Below are 18,346 nucleotides of genomic sequence, written 5' to 3'. Positions count from 1 at the left end.
GACTGACTTCAAATAGAGGCAAACTGAAGTATATTTTACTTTGAAACCTACTTCAGCTGTCAAAAAACGAGGCCAGTCAGCATCACAACTATCATTTACCTGACATAGTAGGTTTCCCTGATATAAGTATTAAAATTTATATTAAAGTTACTCTAGACAATTTTATATGCTGAGGTGATTGCCTGCAAGTAGAACCTGCTCCTTCCTTCCCATTAACCTTGGATGTCTGAACACTGATCTATTTTGATTTATTTAGCATGATATGTAAGAATGGTTATCTAGAGCACCCAGTGACACCTGTATAAATACTGCGTGTAGCCAGCCTCAACTTGAATGACTAACAGTGAACTAAACGATGGACATAGTATAACTTTTCTGAGGATCCATGTCTGCTCGTTCTGTCCTACATGGTTATGTGGACCTACAGGCATGAGAAAAACATGGCTGTTTCTTTTCTCCCCCAAAGCCCCATGTTCCAGTACAGGCTGCCCATGGTTCACTTGTGTCGGTTGTGGGACCTATAGCATGGGGTAAACTAAAAAGAAGGAGCTAGAAAAGGCTCCACAAAAACTCTGAGGAGAGCCTCCAAGGACACTGCTAAAGGAACCTGAGTTTGAGTCAAGAGGACCTGGGTTTGATGCAATAGCGAACTGCAACCTTGTGGGAAGTAGCACCTCTGAAAAGCAGCTTCCGGGTTTCTCACTGGAAAGGAGTACGGTGCATGCTTGGGGACGCTCATTTAGGATTGAAATAAAGCATGCTTGGGGAGGCTCATTTAGGGTCAAAATAAATGGTGGATGAGGGAGTTCTGAGCAGCTTGGGAGCATGGCAGTCCCTTAGCAATCATACACGAGGCTCAGGGGAGGCTGAGGGGACAGAAGCCACGAGCAGAGCCTGCCTTTGCCCAGGCTTCACAGGAGATGCTGGACAACTCTGTGGAGGAGCTAATGTGTAGAGAGGGCTTTCTGTAGGTCTCATAGCAGGAACCTATGGAGCACAAGAAAGATTAGTGGTTGTCATTTCCACCAGAACTTGGGCTGAATGCCGTTTAGCTTAAGCAAAGGCTCGGTGGTAGAATAATCACCCCCCTTCCCCCCACGCCATGAAAGTCAGAAATACTTGGAAACAACTCAGCTTCCACCCAGTGGTGGCTCTAGTAATGAATAATGGGCTCCTGGCCAAGGCTTCCAAAACCCAAACCACATTTTCTCTTTGATTAGCCCTACAGCAATGTGACTCTGAGTAGAGGGGCCAGGAGGGGTTGCAAAGAGCCGGCGTTTGTGTCCTTGAAGATATCTGTATAAGGAGCTACCCAAAGAGCCCAGACTTCCACCCTGCCCTACAGGAACCTTCAACTGCATAGGAAAGTCCAAGCTCCTCACAGTGTAGAACCTGGGCCACCAGTGACTAGACTAGAAACCGCCAGCAGGTCTGTGAGAACCTGACTCCTCTCAGCCACAGAACGGTGGCATGGGACCTCATGGGCGACTCTAGGGCTAGAACTAGGAGGAGATGAAACAGTTCCCTGCCTCCACTCCCCTCCCTCATATCTGCACCTTGGGAAGGGTTCCTCCATCTCTAGCCTCTCTAGGCCTCTGATTAGAACATAAATTTCTTTAGCAGTGATGTGTTAGGGCAAGTGTCCTTTATCTGAAAGGGAAATGTTATCAGAATGATCATAATGTTTGTGGTGGTATACACAGAGTTTGAGGTAGAATAGAATCTAAATAAATACAAAAAAAAAAAACTGGCTACATGGCCTAGCTATTCATAAATGGATCTGTCTATAAAGAGAGTTAATTTTATTTCCCAAGACCCCATCTGTGTGAGTACTGAGAGCTCTCCCACTCACCTCAAATACACAGAACATTCTCTTTGGGAATAAGTATCCAGACAAATCTGAGGTTCTCTGCCATCTTCACTTCCTTCCAAGGAGAGAGGTTCATTCTGAACCTTTTGATGGAAATCCCTATGTGGTCCCATTTCAGACCATTTTCTATGTCCTCCGTGTTGGAGGACATGGGACTTAGGTCATACATGTCTCTGTTCTTCTCTTTGGTAGGATGCTGGTTGCCCTCCAAGGCCTACCTTTGGAGAATTTAGAAGATGATCAATCCCCTTCTCTCAACAAAGCCTGGATCTTACAAACTAAATGAGTTCCAGCATCTGGTTCTTTCTGCCATGTGATTATACCATGTCTTCTAATTCACTGGCTTGCTATCTCATGACAGGTGCATCCAACAACTCTGGGTGGCCTATCTCAATAGCTTACAGGGCCACTAAAGACTCAGGATTGGAAGATGTGGGTCCAAAGTACCAAAGATCCATGTGGTATAACAAATTTGCAGATGTCTGAACCTATTGAGTTTTCTCACATACCAAGCCCCTGTACCCTAGGTCAACATGATTCTTCACCCATGAGGCTAGCTTTCTGCTACTCTTCAAGGGCAGAACTGAGTAGATATGGGAGGCCATCAGCTCATCAAATCAGCAGAGCAGTTAGTATAACTACAGCTCTTCTCCAGGGTGGCTCTGAAAGCTGTGGGTCCAGGAGAGGGTAGTAACTGAGGGGAGCCTGTAAGTTCCTTCCACTATAGATGTCCATGTGGGTACACATCCTATCTTGTTTCCTTTTCAGTATCAGCGACCCTTTCATTTTCAACATGTGCAGCAAAGACCGATCCTCTGACCATTATTCCTGCCAGCGCCATGCCTACAGTGACCTCAGAGAGCTCCGGCAGGCCCGCTTTCTCCTTCAGGTTAGTTGAGGGGTCCTGACCCACCCAGGGTGTAAGGAGGTAGTTTGCTTATTATCATGACACAGGTGAACCAGGAGTCATCAAAGACATGTCTCTGTGATCCCTCTTGGCTCCTGTACACAGCCCAGGACTCTTGTGGCGAAATCTTGAGTATCACTCCCCTGGGCTTCAATCAATCCCAGTGAACTTGGAGCTCTGGCAATCTCGACAGGCTCTCCAGCCAGGACAAAAACTACTGGGCTATTCTAGCTTACCAAATCTTCTGGGAGTCAGAATCTGATTTGTGACATAAAACTCTGCTGAAGCTTTAGGAATTGTGGGCATCACAAAGAGTGTGTGACCCAGAGGCATCCTGAATACATGTCGCCAGTCCCCTTCTGATTTCCCCCAGAACTTGCTTAGCTCTGAGCTTCTCATTATCTCCCAGGCCAAATGATTTAGGGCCCTGATGACTGTCCCCTCTGACATACCCCCCCAGAGCCTCCTCACTGCCTACAATGACTTCCCATGTCCTAATCAGAGATGGAGAGCCTGCTGTAAGGGAGTGAGTTCAGCCATGAGAGCCTGTGCAATGTTCTGATAGAACATCCCATTTAGAAGCATCTCCTGCATCACAGGGCTGCCTCCCCAAGCCTTCAAGGCAGCTTCAGGACACAGGAAGATGAGAGCCTGGTAAACGTGACTTGAGGGTCTTGCTTATCCCCCTTTGCTCCCAAGGGCATGTATTTCTGTGCCCATTCTATCCTGTTTTAGCACCTGAATAAATGACACAGAGACCTGGTATATTTTATTAACAAGCTGCAAGCCCTATAACTGGATAGGTATTCATCTATCCTAACCCAACTATGCTAGCTGGCCACACCCAGCCATGTATGTGGTCCTTTACCTGTAATCTGAGTCTTGCTCAGGCTCTCTCTGACCCACGTGTGTCTTCATGATGACTCTTGGTCCCTCCATACCTTCTTCTCTTCCCCTCCTCCCTCGCTTGTCTCTTTGGAATCCTCTGACTAGGATCAGAAGCTCTGTCTTCCCTCTTTACTCTGCCTAGTTATTGGCTGAATCAGCTCTTTATTAACCAATCAGAGGTGATGGAAAATAATTTTTACATAACATTGAGACCAGAGATGCTTGACCATGCCAACTCCCAGACTGCAACCAGATGTCTGGGCATAGAAATCAGCATCTGAGCACACACAGTGCACAAAACCATCCCAACAGGAGAGAACCAGGGCTCATCCCTCTCTGCAGCTTCTGGGATAGTTCCCAAGGACAGAAAGGGGCACTACTTGACTTTGAAGAACCTACTAAGGGCTCCTTGGATTTGTGGCTTCATTGGGCTGTGTGGAACACTTTCATTCTTCTTGTAAGCCTCTTGCAGGAGCTTCATTATTCCCTAAAGTTTGAAGCTCGGGAAGATCTTTCAAGGGGGTAAATTCTAAAGAGTTCCAGCTCTCCGGCTGGCCCCTATTGAGTCCTTTTTCTCCACTGTTGCTCCTTTTGTCTGAAGGATTTTCTGCTTATTTCTCCTGATCCTGAGCTCTTTCTAAAGGACTGGAGGATGTGAGGACACAGAGTAAGGGAGGAGTCCCCACCAGGAGGACGCCAGGCAAGGTAGCTGGTCCTGGAGACACCCTGATCACTTCTCCAGACCACCTCACCTCTGGTCACGGCAGCCATGCCTTGCCTTTTCCACACTGCGCTTACAGCACTGAGCACATTGCTGGACACACAGTGGATGTTTGATCCCTTCCTAAGCTTCTGTGCTTGTCTCACAGGTTACATACACAGCTTAGTATGTTGTCTCCTTCCTAGGAAGCAGTGATTGTTTCCAGGTGGTTGTTTCTGGATAATTGTGAAAGTCAGTGGGAGGGTAGCCATGTCTCCAATGAACAGGGTAGTTGAGGGAGAAGCGTTTATTATCCAGTTCTGGGTTCTCCCAGGAGAGTTAGAGTCTGTCACTCAAAGAATCTGGGTAAGCTGTACCTTCTAGGGATTGGAACCCACTCTGTCTTGTTGTTTATGCTTCTCTTTGTAGAGAAAAGCATCCCACATTCTTATATGTCTTGGTAGAAAGGGACTTTGAGGTACCCATGTAAATACTCACCTTGCTGGGATTTGGGGGCTGGAAGAACATACTGATCACCAGGAGAAGCAAGTGTTGTTTATTGCTGGAAGCCTAACTCTAGACCCAAGTCTCTGACCTTTGGCCTTCCTTGTCCAGGCCTCAGTCTCCCTGGTTCTCCCACCACCTCTGGGAATTCTGCTTCCCTGATGCCACATCATCCCTGAGCACCCACCCACCCATCCCCCACCCACACACACACATCTGGAATTGTGCCATTCCTTCTTTCAAGCCTATTATATGAATAGCTTGGGAGAGATGAAAGGTAGAGAGAAAGAGGAGAAAGAAAAGAAAATGGCCAAAGGAAAAGTAAAAAACAAAACAAAACATGTAAAGTTTATTCAGGCATTGCAGTGTATAGTCACACCAGAGTGACTCTACAACAGGAGTGTGGGGAGCACTCCATCATCTTACACCCACAGATGAACAACATAGCATAGTGCTCAGCTGGAGAGTCATCCCTACTCCATAGCTTCTGAGGGTTCCCGGCCAAGTAAAATACGAGACCTGTGACCCAGAAATGTCATGCAACTTGAGTACACAACTCAGCACTCTATGTCAGCTCTTCACCCTACAAACGAAGCCTTCACTCCTGATTCATCTGCATTATCAGAGCCCTACTCACCCATCACCAAGGTTTTCACTCCTAGAGAGAGGTCTGCACTAACCATAAGGGATTCCTACCACAAAAGCCCATGGGCCCAACCTCTGCCTGCTCTGACAACCAGGGGCATCTCAGTCTGGGAGTTCTCATTCATAATAAAAGTAGTCTCTCTGTATAGGATATTGCCCTGGAGATCTTCTTCCATAACGGGTACTCCAAGCTCCTTGTCTTCTACAACAGTGACCGAAGCAAAGTCCTCAGAAGGTAAGGACGGGCAAATCCTCCTTTCAAAGCAGCTATCCTAAACCGTAAACCAAGAAGCAGAGATTTCCCTTCTGTGGAAGTGTCCCCAACCCATAGCAAGCAGAATTTAGGTGAGGCACAAAGAGTTTTCTGACTTTGGGAACAAAGGATCCCGTTTGGGGGGCGGGGCAGAGGCTGAGGGAGGAAGCCCTGCTGACACAGGCTTTTTAAGAAGCCAGGATGGAATGGACCTGCCAGAATATTTTGGCTGTATTTTCTAATTTTCCAAATCTTTTTTTGGGGGGCTTAACCTTTCTTTTGCATTCCAATTTTAGTCATCCCAATTTCGCATTTCACTGGAAAGAACTCCGAGGCACTGATTCCCACTTGCACGCCGAGGCGTCTTTTCTAAGAGAAGCCTGCTATGAGTCAGTCTAAGCAATGGCAGCCAGCATCTGGATGCGTGACACGCAGTTATTTATTGCTATTGTTACTGAAGTCACAGAGGAGTGAACAGTTCCACAGAAAAACTAGTGAAGGTCAGGGTTCTGGTCACCAGCAGAGCACACAGAGAGAGGGGCCAGGGAGAGCAGGTGACCTCTGACCCCCTAACCTGGGGAGCTTCCACTTTTGTTTTCCTAGTGGCCCTGGCTGGTAAGTGACCCCAGGGCTAGTGGCCACCTTCAGGACTCCGTAAGTGACTGGAGGACAATAGTGCCCAGGTTTGTGTCTGCCAGGAAAAACCCATTTTGGGTGAGCGGCCTTCTAAAACAGTCTGTGAACTCCCACAGTCTGAATGGGCTGAGCAGACACGCTGTGTTTAAGTTGCCTCGTGACCCTTCTGCAATGTGGAGTTTCCTTTCTGCCATTCAATGGTGTGTTTGAGACAACCAGTTTCTAAGAGAATGGTTTATTTGAGGTCACATGTTGGAGGTGCCTCATTACTGCACCTGTTGTCCAACAGTGCACCATGCTAACAGCATGAGGCAAGGTGTCACCAGGTGGCAGAGAAACAAACAGGAGCAAGAGGAGGCAGCTTGGGCCCCACAGTCCCTTTTAAGACTCGGCCTAACCATGACCTAAATAAAGACCTTCATTCTGTCTCATGTCCCCACAGTTCCACCACATTCCAATAGCAGCACCCTGGGAACCAAGCTGTTCCATGGGGTCCGTGAAGAGCATGTCAGATTCAAATGTTAACCCAGAGCTTGGGCTGTGGGTGCAGCCTAATAAGAGCTCTAATGCAGTGTGTGTGCTCTAGGAGACTTAAGATGACCTTTGAACCCACAATGATACACAGGAATGGTTGTCAAATTGGTCATGGAAATGTAAGGTACATAGGTTCCCCCAAAAGACCCTCAAACCCTGTTGATTCAGTAAGTATTGTTGCTATTAATGGACCCAGATGTGATGCAAGAGGCTGCTAAAGAGGTGAGTACCTCAGAGGCGCCTGAGGCCCCGTGGTCAGGATGGAATGAGGGACTTGGCCAGGGGATGTGGAACTACCAGTTCTGATGGTGTTTCTGCTGCTGGTGGGAGGGCCATGACTCTGGTGATGAAATTATTTCTCTTTTTGTTTAGCTTTAGCACTTTTCAACCCAGCTTGAAAGGAAAAGGCACCACAGAGGACCCCTTCAACCTGAGGTAATGTGACAGAGACATGCTTTATCTTCAGTTGCCTGCTCTGGAGCTATGCAGAGGGCACAATGGTTTGTTTGCAAATTCCTTTCCAACCTGAACTATAAGCATTCCCTGCTGCAGAGGGACTAACTCCAGCACAGCCTGAGCCAGGCCCTGGGAAGGGGTATGCACCAGCCATGAGAGTTTCCGGATGTTCAGTAACTAGATCAAGGCAGGCTCAGCTTACTTTATTTTAGAAAATCTGAAACTCCCCAAAAGCTGAATCTATGAGCACCAATGAGATGTCACAAGTAGAAACATCTGTGTGTTATCTCAGGGGACACATGGGTCATAGTCCAGCCAGGCATACTAAAAATATTGCATAAAACTATCTCCAAGATTTGAGGATACATGCAGAGTGACCATTGAGCCTGCTGACATGGGAGTCACACTGTCAACAGACCAACATGAATGTCTTGGTCTTTGGTCCCAGACCTAAGACACTTTGTTATGTATGTACAAATATTCAAAATTCCCAAGCTATCTGAAATTCAAACATTTCTGGTTCTAAGCATTTTGGATAAGGGATACAAAGTATAACGACTAGTGTATGAGTTATAACAGAACGTAAAAGTCTATTATGTGGGTCATCTTGTTGGGCATGGTACGTGGTCTGTCCCCAAAATTAGCATCTCCTCTGAAAGAGCCCAGTTACTTGAAATGCCAATCTAGAATCAGTAAACATTTTTATTTCTGGTGGGAATGCGAATAGGAAAATGGGGACTGGTTTTACCCAGGAGTCTATGTGTGGGTAGGGTGGTTGTCATCCCAGGAATAGTATTTGGCAACTTTGTGTGAAGGATGGATGGGTCTGACCTATTTATTCGAAGTATTGGTAGCTTGTGATATGTGGTGTCTGGGGCTCAACAAATTGACAAGCAAACCACCACCATACTCCCTTATTGTTGAGTTTATTCTATTCTCATGAGGATACACATATCAATTTATTCTGAGAAACAAAAGGAGTGGCAAAGGAAGGGTTGAAAAGAAAAACAATAAACTTCTTGAGTTACGACTTGGTCAATGGCTGATCCATCATAGAGGGGACCAGAAAGGAACATTTCTGGGACCAGGTAGCAGAACTGCATCCTTATAGGGAGTCTGGTTAGCCAAACAAAGGCTGCTGAGTGTGGCCTTTAGGGACTGACAAGGAAGAGACAAAGGCTTGCTGGTGAGTCTATCAAATCGCAGGAGAATCTTGGTCATGGTGCTATTTGTATGATACCTGGGAGGTATGGGATGGGGGTCAACAGAGGAAGGACAGACCTGACTTATTGAGAATTACCTTGGCAATTAGGACAGCAATAGGCCATATATGTCAGGGGCAAATATGGAGACAGGTTCAGAGCCTGCTGCAGTGACCCAGAGGACTGAGGCTGATAGTAAGAGCTAGCAGAAGAGATGATTGGTCAGACTGTGGATGTGTGCTAAAGATACTGTGGTGATGGGATTTGATGGCTAGTATGGGGTGTCGGTGAGAGGAAAGGAAGACGTAGAGAAAGGGAAAAGTTTAGTAGTTGGGAAATGACGTGAAGACAGCCAGAATGATTGGCAGTAGGTGCTGCATATTTGGAGCTTTGTTTGGGACACATGAATTTAGAGACATTTGCCACACTTTCAGGAGTGGCCAAGGACAACATCCTGTAGGATCATCAGAAATGTGAACTTGTGAGTTTAAGGGGGGAGATCCTGATGAGATGTAATTTGGAATATTTCAAACCAGGAGACTGAACAAAGTCAGCGGGTGATTGCATGCCCTTGGAAAAGAGGTGGAGAACTTGGACATAAAGGGTCCTGCGGAGAGGAAGCTTAGAGATGCGTGATCGAGCTAGAGGTGGAGAAGGAAGCGGCAGAGCGCTAGCCCAGGCTGCAGGTATAGGGAAGCACCTATTAGGTGCTTCAAGGTAGGAAGGGTCAGACATTCTCCATAGGCCAAGCAATATAGGAACTGAGGTGAGGGCACTCACCTTGACAACAGGGAGTCACTGACGGGTTCAACAGGGAGGAGTTTAGTTCTCTCACTAACAGATGGGGAAGTCAAGGTGAGTGAGGGCACTGTGCAGGGCACTGCTGTGTGTCATTGGTGGTGAGGTGGCTGCTTGCCAGCCATAATGGACACAGTTCAGTAGTTGATGAAGCTAAGCCCGAGTGTGCAGGGCAGCTGATATTACATCTTACACTTGGACATCTTACACTGCTCTTATGAGAAACTCATTGTCTACCCTTAGCGCTCTCAGGTCATTTCCACTGTAAGATGTCGTCAGCCACCCGAATGAATGAATAGAAGCAAAAGAGAGGGCTCATTATCTCGTGTGCTTGAAGGAAAAAGAAACCAAAAAGTGACACAACACAACACAACAACAGCTCATCATCATGTACAGCTGGCTCTCTAGGCTCATGAAAGCCTGCTAGAAGCTGTGGCTGTCTTCCAAGCAAGGAAGAACTCCCTAGGCAGTTCTGTTCTAGCCAGGTTTTAAGAACACTTTAGCATCTATGCCTCCAGATAGATAGTCAAATAGGAAGTCTGCCTCAAACCATACACTGTATCCTGGTTATTTTAGCAAAATGTTCACAAACTGATTTTCATCTTCTCAATTTACACTACATGCTGATCTGAGAACCAATCAAATTATTACACTGGTCAGATGAGGACAGCATGTTCTTAAAAATGTATCATGTGAAGCACTTAGAGATTCTACAGCTGAGCATAACCATTCTTAGGCTATTGTCCTCAGACTCTTAAAGGGCTCTACCTCAGCAAAGCATACCCTCTACCTGTCTCAATTTCTAGTCCAGTTAGGGAGGAGGCAGATAGAGAAGGGATAGAGGAAATAATGTAGATGATCTGGCTGTGCCCACTACATCAGGGATCCCTACAGAGATGCCTGTCAGGTGATACAATGATGGTTCTCTGTGATGGGTCAAATGTGTGTAATGTCCTCACACATCCTTGTGTGCTTTCTCACATGTATGCAGCAGCTTCTTTTAGTTCCACTGTGATGGTTTTGCACATCATGGCAGGATTTACCTGGGTCATTCCGTGTTGTTCCTGGCACAGTTCCAGCACGGAGACCCTTGTAGGAACCTTCTACATGTCATCCGATGGGACCATCACACAGTGCTCTAGAGATCATAAAACCCATGTTTCACCACAGTGCTGTATTTACCATTGAGGGCTTTCTGTTTCTTTCCTTTCTAAATTCTCTTTGAAAATCATAAATGACAAGGAATTTAGAATGTCAGTAACAAAAAAAAGCAATGCCAGTCCTGTAAGATGGTTATCTTCTATGGTCAGTTATAGTGCCTGGACTCAACATCAAGTTCCCCTTCTTAGCATGCTCCACCTCCAGTCCTCCTCCTCCTCAGAGATCAGGGTCAGTGACTAGCTCAGGGGCTTGATAACTATAATGCACATGATTATTTTAGTAAAGATCATTTCATCTCCTCCCCAAATGGAGAAATATGGTTCCTGGGTTTCTTGATGATCTGAAGCCCTGAGAGGTAGAAGCTGAAACAATCCATCCCTTTGGGTTTAGGGAATAACAGGTGTAACCAGACATAGAATAAATGCTGCCACTAACTCAGAATGAGAGTGACAACCAACACCCCGGCATTCAGATGCTTCCAACACATTCCTGCAATACCATGTGATTAGGGAACAGCTGTGTGATGTCCAGGGATGCTGGGAAGCTAGGAAGCAGCCTAGTTGTTTATCTACCCCAGATAAACCTATGCCCAGCCAACCCCAAGAAGCCTAGAACATAAACACAGAAACCATGTTTTTTTTTGAAGCAAATTTATTAGAACCTGCAAGGATACAATCAACAATGAGTACTTTCAAATGAGTCCAGTGAGCTGAAGGTACAGTATTCCTTTGCTTAAAATGCCAGGTGGCTGAAGAATTACAAACAGCTCAGGGCTAACCAGGCCATAGTGACTCTTAGGTAGATACTGGAGAGCAGTACAAGGATGCTGGTGTTGAGGACTTTAGGCTGTAATTGTTTTAAGGTTTGTTTTTAAAGTAACTGTAGATTCATAGGATGTTATAAAACAATGAAGTCTCTATCCATGCATCATCTGCTCCCCATCCTCCATGGGAGCAGGTGGTTTGATTTGACCACTGAATTATACAGTTTTTAAAACCAGAACCACACATGCCTGCTTACAGCTCTGTGATTTTTGCATTGTGCCCAGATTCATGTGAGTGCCATCATAATCCTTGTGGGCAATCACTCGTTACAAAGACAGCTCTTGCACTTCCACTTCACTATCAAGCTCACCCCTGAAAGGCTTGCCATTCTTGGCTACTGGCAACTACTGACCTGCCCTGTCACTGCTCACATTTTATCATTTAGAGACACTTCTATAAATATAAACACAGTGTGCAGATTTTGGAGACTGGCCATTTAAAGCCCAGAATACCACCACTGAGATCTGTCCAAGTTGTTGTAATTTTAAATAGTTTGTTTCCTTTTATTGCTGACTAGTCCTCTCTGTGTAAGATATAACACCAGACATCTACTTGTGGATTAAAAGCCATTTGGTTGTTTCTAGAGCCGCTACAAATAAAATTGACCATTCATATTTAGTGTAATTGTTAAAATGTTAGAGCACAAGGCCCTTTTAATTTTTGTCTGTTTCCTTTATTTGTTTTACTTTTGCTACCTTTTTATATACAACTAAGGGAATGGTTAAAATTCCACTTTGATTTGTTCATAGTGTGCATGTATTTCTCTAGGTGTGTATTTTTATGTGTCTTGGCTCCTTGATGTCTGTAATTATATATATGTAATTTTCACAAGTTACTGGTGGTGATATTGTATCATTTTGAGTGACATGTAGGGAACGAAAGACTTTTCAGTCTTACTGTAGACTCTTAAGTCTTTAATTGTCTATCAATGTATATCTACAATCTTCTTATATGTTCTCTTTACATACATCTAGAAAACCACATGAAATATCTTTCAAGGACATTTCCACAAACAGGTAGCATAGAAATAAGGTAAACAAAGTAAAAATCATAAATCAATTCAGTGGCTTGGGCAGCACCGGAGAGCCTGTCTTCCAGAATGTTCCCTGTGCCACTCTGTCTTCTAATTTGGGACTTTTCCTCTTCAGAGTCCTTTATTTCTCTTAGCTGATTGGTCTTCATGTATTTTGCCATAAGCTACTCTAGGAGGTGGATGTTGAGCGTAACCTGGGGAATGGAGACACAAGAGACTAAGGCAACTGCTCCAGGCTACCAGGGCAAAACAAAGGTCACACTGAGGTCACACCAGGATCACCCAGACTTTTCCTGGCTTTCAGGAACAGGGACTACTGTCACTGTGCACAGTTTCTGTTCTGCTTGAGGGAAGAGAAACCCATGGCTTTGTATTAGGTCTTTCTAGGCTTACTGCAACTAAGGGAAAACATGGCAGTGATATTTCATAGCAGGAAAAAAAAACCATCAGTATTAAGTAAGATGCAGAAGATGACTGCTAAGTGCTCTATCTCTCCAGTCTGTCTGGTAGCCAGTACTTTCTAGCTAAAAATGTGTCTAAGTGGAGTGCCTGCCAGACAAATCAAAGATGTCTGCCTGCTTGGTTCTCCATCCTGATGAAGTAATATGCTTAAACCCTTTCTAAGACACGGAGAAGATGAAAGTGTGGGGAGCAGTTTCATTGAGGATGGAAAGTGTGTATTCCAGCTAGTCAGAGGGCTTCCAATCTGTGAGGAGATTTTGAGGACCACCATGCTGAGATATGGCAGCTAGTTGGGGATGAGTTAGGGAGAGGACAGCAGAGAGAGCAGAGGGAGGAATCCACAAGTCAAGACCTAGACCCTTCCTGACACAGGCTGTAGCTGCAATGTTTTCCTTAATGTCTCCTCTTTGCTGACTTCTATGGATGCCTAGAAAACATAATACACATTCTCTAGAGAAAGTGCTTCGTCGAGCAGTTGATCTACACAGCACGTTCTAGATCACATTTCTGTATGGATCCAGACACATCAGGCTCAAAGAGGATGGGCCTGTTGTCATGAACCTGGCTTCCTATTGGGTACATCCTGGATTCTATATGCTAACTGGGGAGGTAGAGGTTGGCATCCTTGCAGATATTCCCATGCTTGGATTGAACATGGCTAAAACACTGAATTCACCTAGGACCTCAGAAAGACACAAGACACGTAGCCCGCATATTCCAGCCAGCCACTTCTCAAAAGAAGGTGGTTTATCAGAGTGCATTTTAGATCACATGTACCGTACAGTTCCGCAAGAATGCAGTGACCATCCACACTTCTCCAGGAAGCTCAGAAGTGACACTTTGGGTTCTCATGCAGACCACACCAAGGATGTCCAAACAGCACTGGGCTCTGAACCTCTTCTGTCTTTACACACTAGCATCAAAAATACAAACAAACAAACAAAAATCCAAAGTTCTGTAATAAGCAGTTTCAAGAAGAACCCCAGATTTGGGTTCAAAAAAGAACCACAGAATCCTAATTGGGGGGGGGTCACAAATTGGCTAAAAACCACAATGGAGGAAGAAACAAAAGGAATAAAACTTGTGTTTCAAATGAGAACTGTGACTGTCATTCCCAAAACATTCCCCCTTAAAACCTTTTTCTTAGATTGATTAATCCTGTTATTTAATTGTGGCTGCTGCCTGACTCAGCAATCTTCCTGCCTTAGTCTTTCAAGTCATGGAACTGCAGGAATGCTCAGTTCTTCTGTTTTATCACAAGCTAAACAGGTGTTTTGATGCTGGCTAAAGGGAAAAGACAGGAAGGAAGGAAGGAAGGAAGGAAGGAAGGAAGGAAGGAAGGAAGGAAGGAAGGAAGGAAGAGGGAAAGGGAGGGGGAAAGAGAGAAAGGAAACAAACACTAGTTTTAGCAACAGCAGGAACTATCCCCATGTCTGCTTTCACCCATGGCCATTGAGCCACAAATAGACGCCTGTAAACGTCCCATCTAAAAGGCAGAACTGTATGCTATTCCTGTGTGATCTGACAAATTCTGCTAGCAGAGCTCCCAACCTTAAGACCTGGCTAGTAAATTTGTGAATTTATTCACTTAGAGATTTGCCTAAAACTTGGAAGAGAGAGTTCTAAGTGTCTTTTTTCTCCATAGCAGTGTTAGAAATTGTAGGGAAGAGGAAATAGCTTGGGGGCAAATTAACAAGCACTTGGGAGGAAGAGGCAGGCTGACTTCTGGAAGATGGTCCCCAGTGACAAGGGGAGAAAAGATGAGTCTAGTTAGGAGAGGACACCACCCTGTTCTGTGATTCCCTGATGGTACAGTGGGTATCAGAAAAGAGTCAGGGAGTCAGCAACAGCAACCCTCACCAAAGCTCACATCTTCAGACATCAGTTTCCCAGACGTTAGAGATGCAGAGCTGGACTAAAGGATGCTTGTTACCTCTTACTGCCTTACCCTCTGGTTATTGTCCTGGTCTATACGGTGAATTCTTGGCTAGCTTTGGGTTACATAGTGAAACCCTGTCTGAAGGAAAAGAGAAGAAAAGAGGAAACAAAAACCAGGAAATCCATTCATGCAGATGTAGCTGTGGGTACCAGCAGCAGACCTGAGGACATTTTTCTTCTGAGATCAGGGCTGTTTGAATGACCATTTCTATTCCTGGTAGGCATTTCCTACAGATCCTCATACCTAGGGCCCTGTTACAGATATGGCAGCAGCCTCATCTTTAGATAGGCTTGCAATAATTCATCATTAAAGGAAGAAAAAGATGTAAAGAGAAATGGCCACATTGAGGAGAATGTGGTGAGCAGATTCAGTGATGTGTGTTACTGGTGGGTTAAATACAGTCTACTCTATGGTGTGTGTCGTAACTATTTTAAAATAGACCCTGGAAAACACTATGTTCAGGGTACAGAACTGCCAGAAAAATAATCTAAACCACGTGACAATCCAGATGCTCACCACAAAAATATTTCCATTAGCGCAAAATTAAAAAACAACTTTAATGCACACAAGAACATATCGTTATGCATGTCATGAGAACAACTGTCTTGCAGATGTTTACAATGTTGGCTCCAAAGACCATGTGACAACATGGGCTTCAAACAGGGTAGAAATGACATGAAGACTTTAATTTTTGTCACTTGAAAACATACAGAAAAATAACTAGGAAGAAAAAAAAAATGCCCCACAAAATGGTGGGCATGGTAAGCAACTTTATTTAGAACTAAATTGTGCTTTGGTTATGAAAAATATTTAATAGCTAAGGGAAACCACAATGGGAATTTTGAATCTAGATTATTCTGAGATTTTGAAAGTGTGATTTGGGGTGTTGCAAGTTAAGCATCAAGAAAGGAAAATGGGTCCCTAGGAACTGGAAGATGAAGGGTGCTGTCTGCTGGCTTTTACAGTGTGAGGAAGAAAGGAGCCAGCCCCGGGCACTGAGGCCTCCAGAACTGTGCACTGGCCACTGCTGCATAGCTTGCCACCTGCTCAGCCAAATCAGGGGAAAGGCCTGTGCAAGGTGCCATCCTCTGTCCTTTACTCTCATGCCTATGGAGTTGTGAGTGAAAGCGGTACCATGTCTGAGGAGAGCTTACAATGGTAGGAACATTTCCTCCACAGTGGCCATTACTGCCTGGAGAACTAATACGACTCCTGACTCTGCCATAGCCATCCTTCAGCTGCACACCAGGCTTTTCTTTGTGGAGAATCAAATCTGCTTTGAGTCCACTCCAGGTTGCCTGGATCAGATGCCCACAGACCCTAGCATTTCATTTTCTTAGACGAAGGAACCAGACAGTAAGGAGTAAGGAGCCCCAGGGAGGTAGATGAGTTGCCATCAGCCTTCATCTGCCCAATTCTAGAGTACATTTTATCTCTGCCAGCCCAGTCTGTGAAAGTGAATGCCTAGCAGTAAAATCCCTGAGAATGACTGTCTTGTGGAAGCTGAAATGGTAATGTCCCTGACCTCTAAGTTCCTCAGGTCAGAATGCTCTGCACATTTCTCTGTACTTGGCCTCTCTTCCATCTTGTACAATGCCAGGCAAGCTTTTCTCCTTGCTCCCTGCACCTACCACAAGGACACACACACACCCCTCTCTCTCCTCCTAAGGGTCTGAAAAGGTACTGGGCACGTGGACAGTCAACCAAGGGCCTTCAGGAATGCTCACTGGGGCAACTGTGCAAACATAGTAATAGCTGCTTCTGGCTTTCCTGGTGATATTTAATGGTGATGCTTCTCCATCTCTCCTCCATTACTCTCCTACCAACCCATGCTCTCAGACTGCTGCTCTCTAAGGCCTAGATCCAGCATTGTCTGATAGAATGAGCTTTACATTTGGGAGCTGGCAATATGCCCCTAAATGCTAGTGAGAGTAAGAGTATATTGGTAGCATTAGTTCCCTGGCCATAATTGGCCACCAGGAGAGTTCAGGACAGAAATGAGATGGACAGATAGATGAGGGTCCTTTCTTGGTTCCCTGTGCTTGCCAACATAGGTATGTGTGTGTAGGAAAGAAGTGAACTGCACAGAATGGCAAAAAACTAAAAGCCCTTCAATCAACCAAACCATAGTCCAAGAGGTAGGGAATGGTATTTTATGGCTTGGATGGAAAGGCTCCCACAGTAATACAAGAGCCCTCTCCTTTGGGTACAGCCCACTGCCTTGTCTTCCCTCCTTTCTCCCTCCTGCCTCAGGGTCCCAGGTCACCTCCATTCTTCCTGGGAATCCTTGGCCGTTGAGTTGGGTGAAACCAAATTGGAAAAGATGGCCTTTCTCGGTGCAGAGGGGGCCATGCTCTTGATTTTGTTCAACTTGTCCCTGGCCTGTTGGCACTTCTGCAGGCAAGATGAACACATATCCTTCTCTTCTACCAGATAGAGGTTTTCTAGCCTTTTGATGGAGTCTACGAACATGTCTGATTCATCTGCATTTGGGAAGGGGTTCCTCTTTACATTGAGCTTCTTCAGCTTGGGGAGCTTGGCAATGCTGCCAGGGATAGTAGTCAGCAGGTTGTCATGCAGCCCCACCTCGTGCAGCTCCTTCAGCGCCCCCAGCGTGGTGGGCACACTGTCCAGGTGGTTAAGGCCCAGGTTCACGGTGCGGATGTTCTTGAGCTGGTTCAGCTCCACGGGCAGCCCGTTGGTGGTCAGCCTGTTGTTGCTGACATTGAGGAAGAGCAGGGAGGTCATTTGGCCAATGGATTCAGGGAGCTTGTCAATATAGTTACTGTGCAGGTCGAGCCATCGCAGGTTCTGGAACTTGGAGATGGAGTCGGGAATCTTTCTGATCATATTCCGGCTCAGATCTAGCTCATCTATATCGTTGAGCCGCAAGATACACTTGGGGAAGGTGGTGATTCCCATCTTGCTCAGATCAAGACGTTTTCTCCCATCAAACGTGATTTTGATGCAATTCTTTGCCACATTAAGGGTGATCTTTTTGCCCTTGGGGCCTTTCCCGCCCTTGGCCATGGTCTCTAAGTGTGGGAGTGTATTTGAAGGATGTTCTTCCCGAGTTGATGGTGATGAGTTTGAGGAAGCAGTCACATGAAACTGCTAGACTGTAGGCTCTGTTAAGAACAGAAGAGACAGATCTAATTAGTTGGGAACACCACACTAAGCTGTGACCTCTGATGATACAGAGAGACAAAAATTCAAAATCAAAACCAAACAGTAACAGAGAGGAGCCAGGGCAACTGCAGTAGCAACCAACACCAGAGGTCTTCAACTGTTTTCTTTTCTTCAGATTTCATTTGCCCAGATGAACAGGTACAGGGATGAAAGATGTTTAGTACTTCTCTTTCTCATTCTCTGGCTACTGTCCTGGGAATTAGCCTTCTGACTTCAGGTTGTGCACATGCAAGTGCTTGTGTGTGTGTGTGTGTGTGTGTGTGTGTGTGTGTGTGTGTGTGTATGTGTGTGTGTGTGTGGCTATGTGCTACCTCACTGACTCACATATAGAGTCTCCTTAGTATT

At 45.5% G+C, this 18,346-nt stretch overlaps 2 protein-coding genes across 4 annotated transcripts in view; one reads left to right on the top strand and one right to left on the bottom strand.

Moving 5' to 3' along the window:
• The window catches only part of Wdfy4 (WDFY family member 4), a 232,315-nt gene that overhangs the window by 166,936 nt on the left and 47,033 nt on the right, over positions 1–18,346 (top strand). For all 3 annotated transcript variants that reach the window (XM_052190142.1, XM_052190140.1, XM_052190141.1), the window contains exons 45-47: positions 2,639–2,759; positions 5,664–5,749; positions 7,310–7,372. In XM_052190142.1, coding sequence (XP_052046102.1) covers positions 2,639–2,759; positions 5,664–5,749; positions 7,310–7,372 — 270 coding nt within the window. The remainder of the gene's footprint in view (positions 1–2,638; positions 2,760–5,663; positions 5,750–7,309; positions 7,373–18,346) is intronic.
• On the bottom strand, positions 17,075–17,937 carry Lrrc18 (leucine rich repeat containing 18). Its single transcript, XM_052190146.1, has one exon. The coding sequence runs from the start codon at positions 17,840–17,842 to the stop codon at positions 17,075–17,077; it is 768 nt and encodes a 255-aa protein (XP_052046106.1). The 5' UTR covers positions 17,843–17,937.

The sequence above is a fragment of the Apodemus sylvaticus genome, chromosome 8 (genome assembly GCF_947179515.1).
Source record: "Apodemus sylvaticus chromosome 8, mApoSyl1.1, whole genome shotgun sequence".
Taxonomy (NCBI): Eukaryota; Metazoa; Chordata; class Mammalia; order Rodentia; family Muridae; genus Apodemus; species Apodemus sylvaticus.
This window is presented reverse-complemented; position numbering and strand designations above follow the sequence as displayed.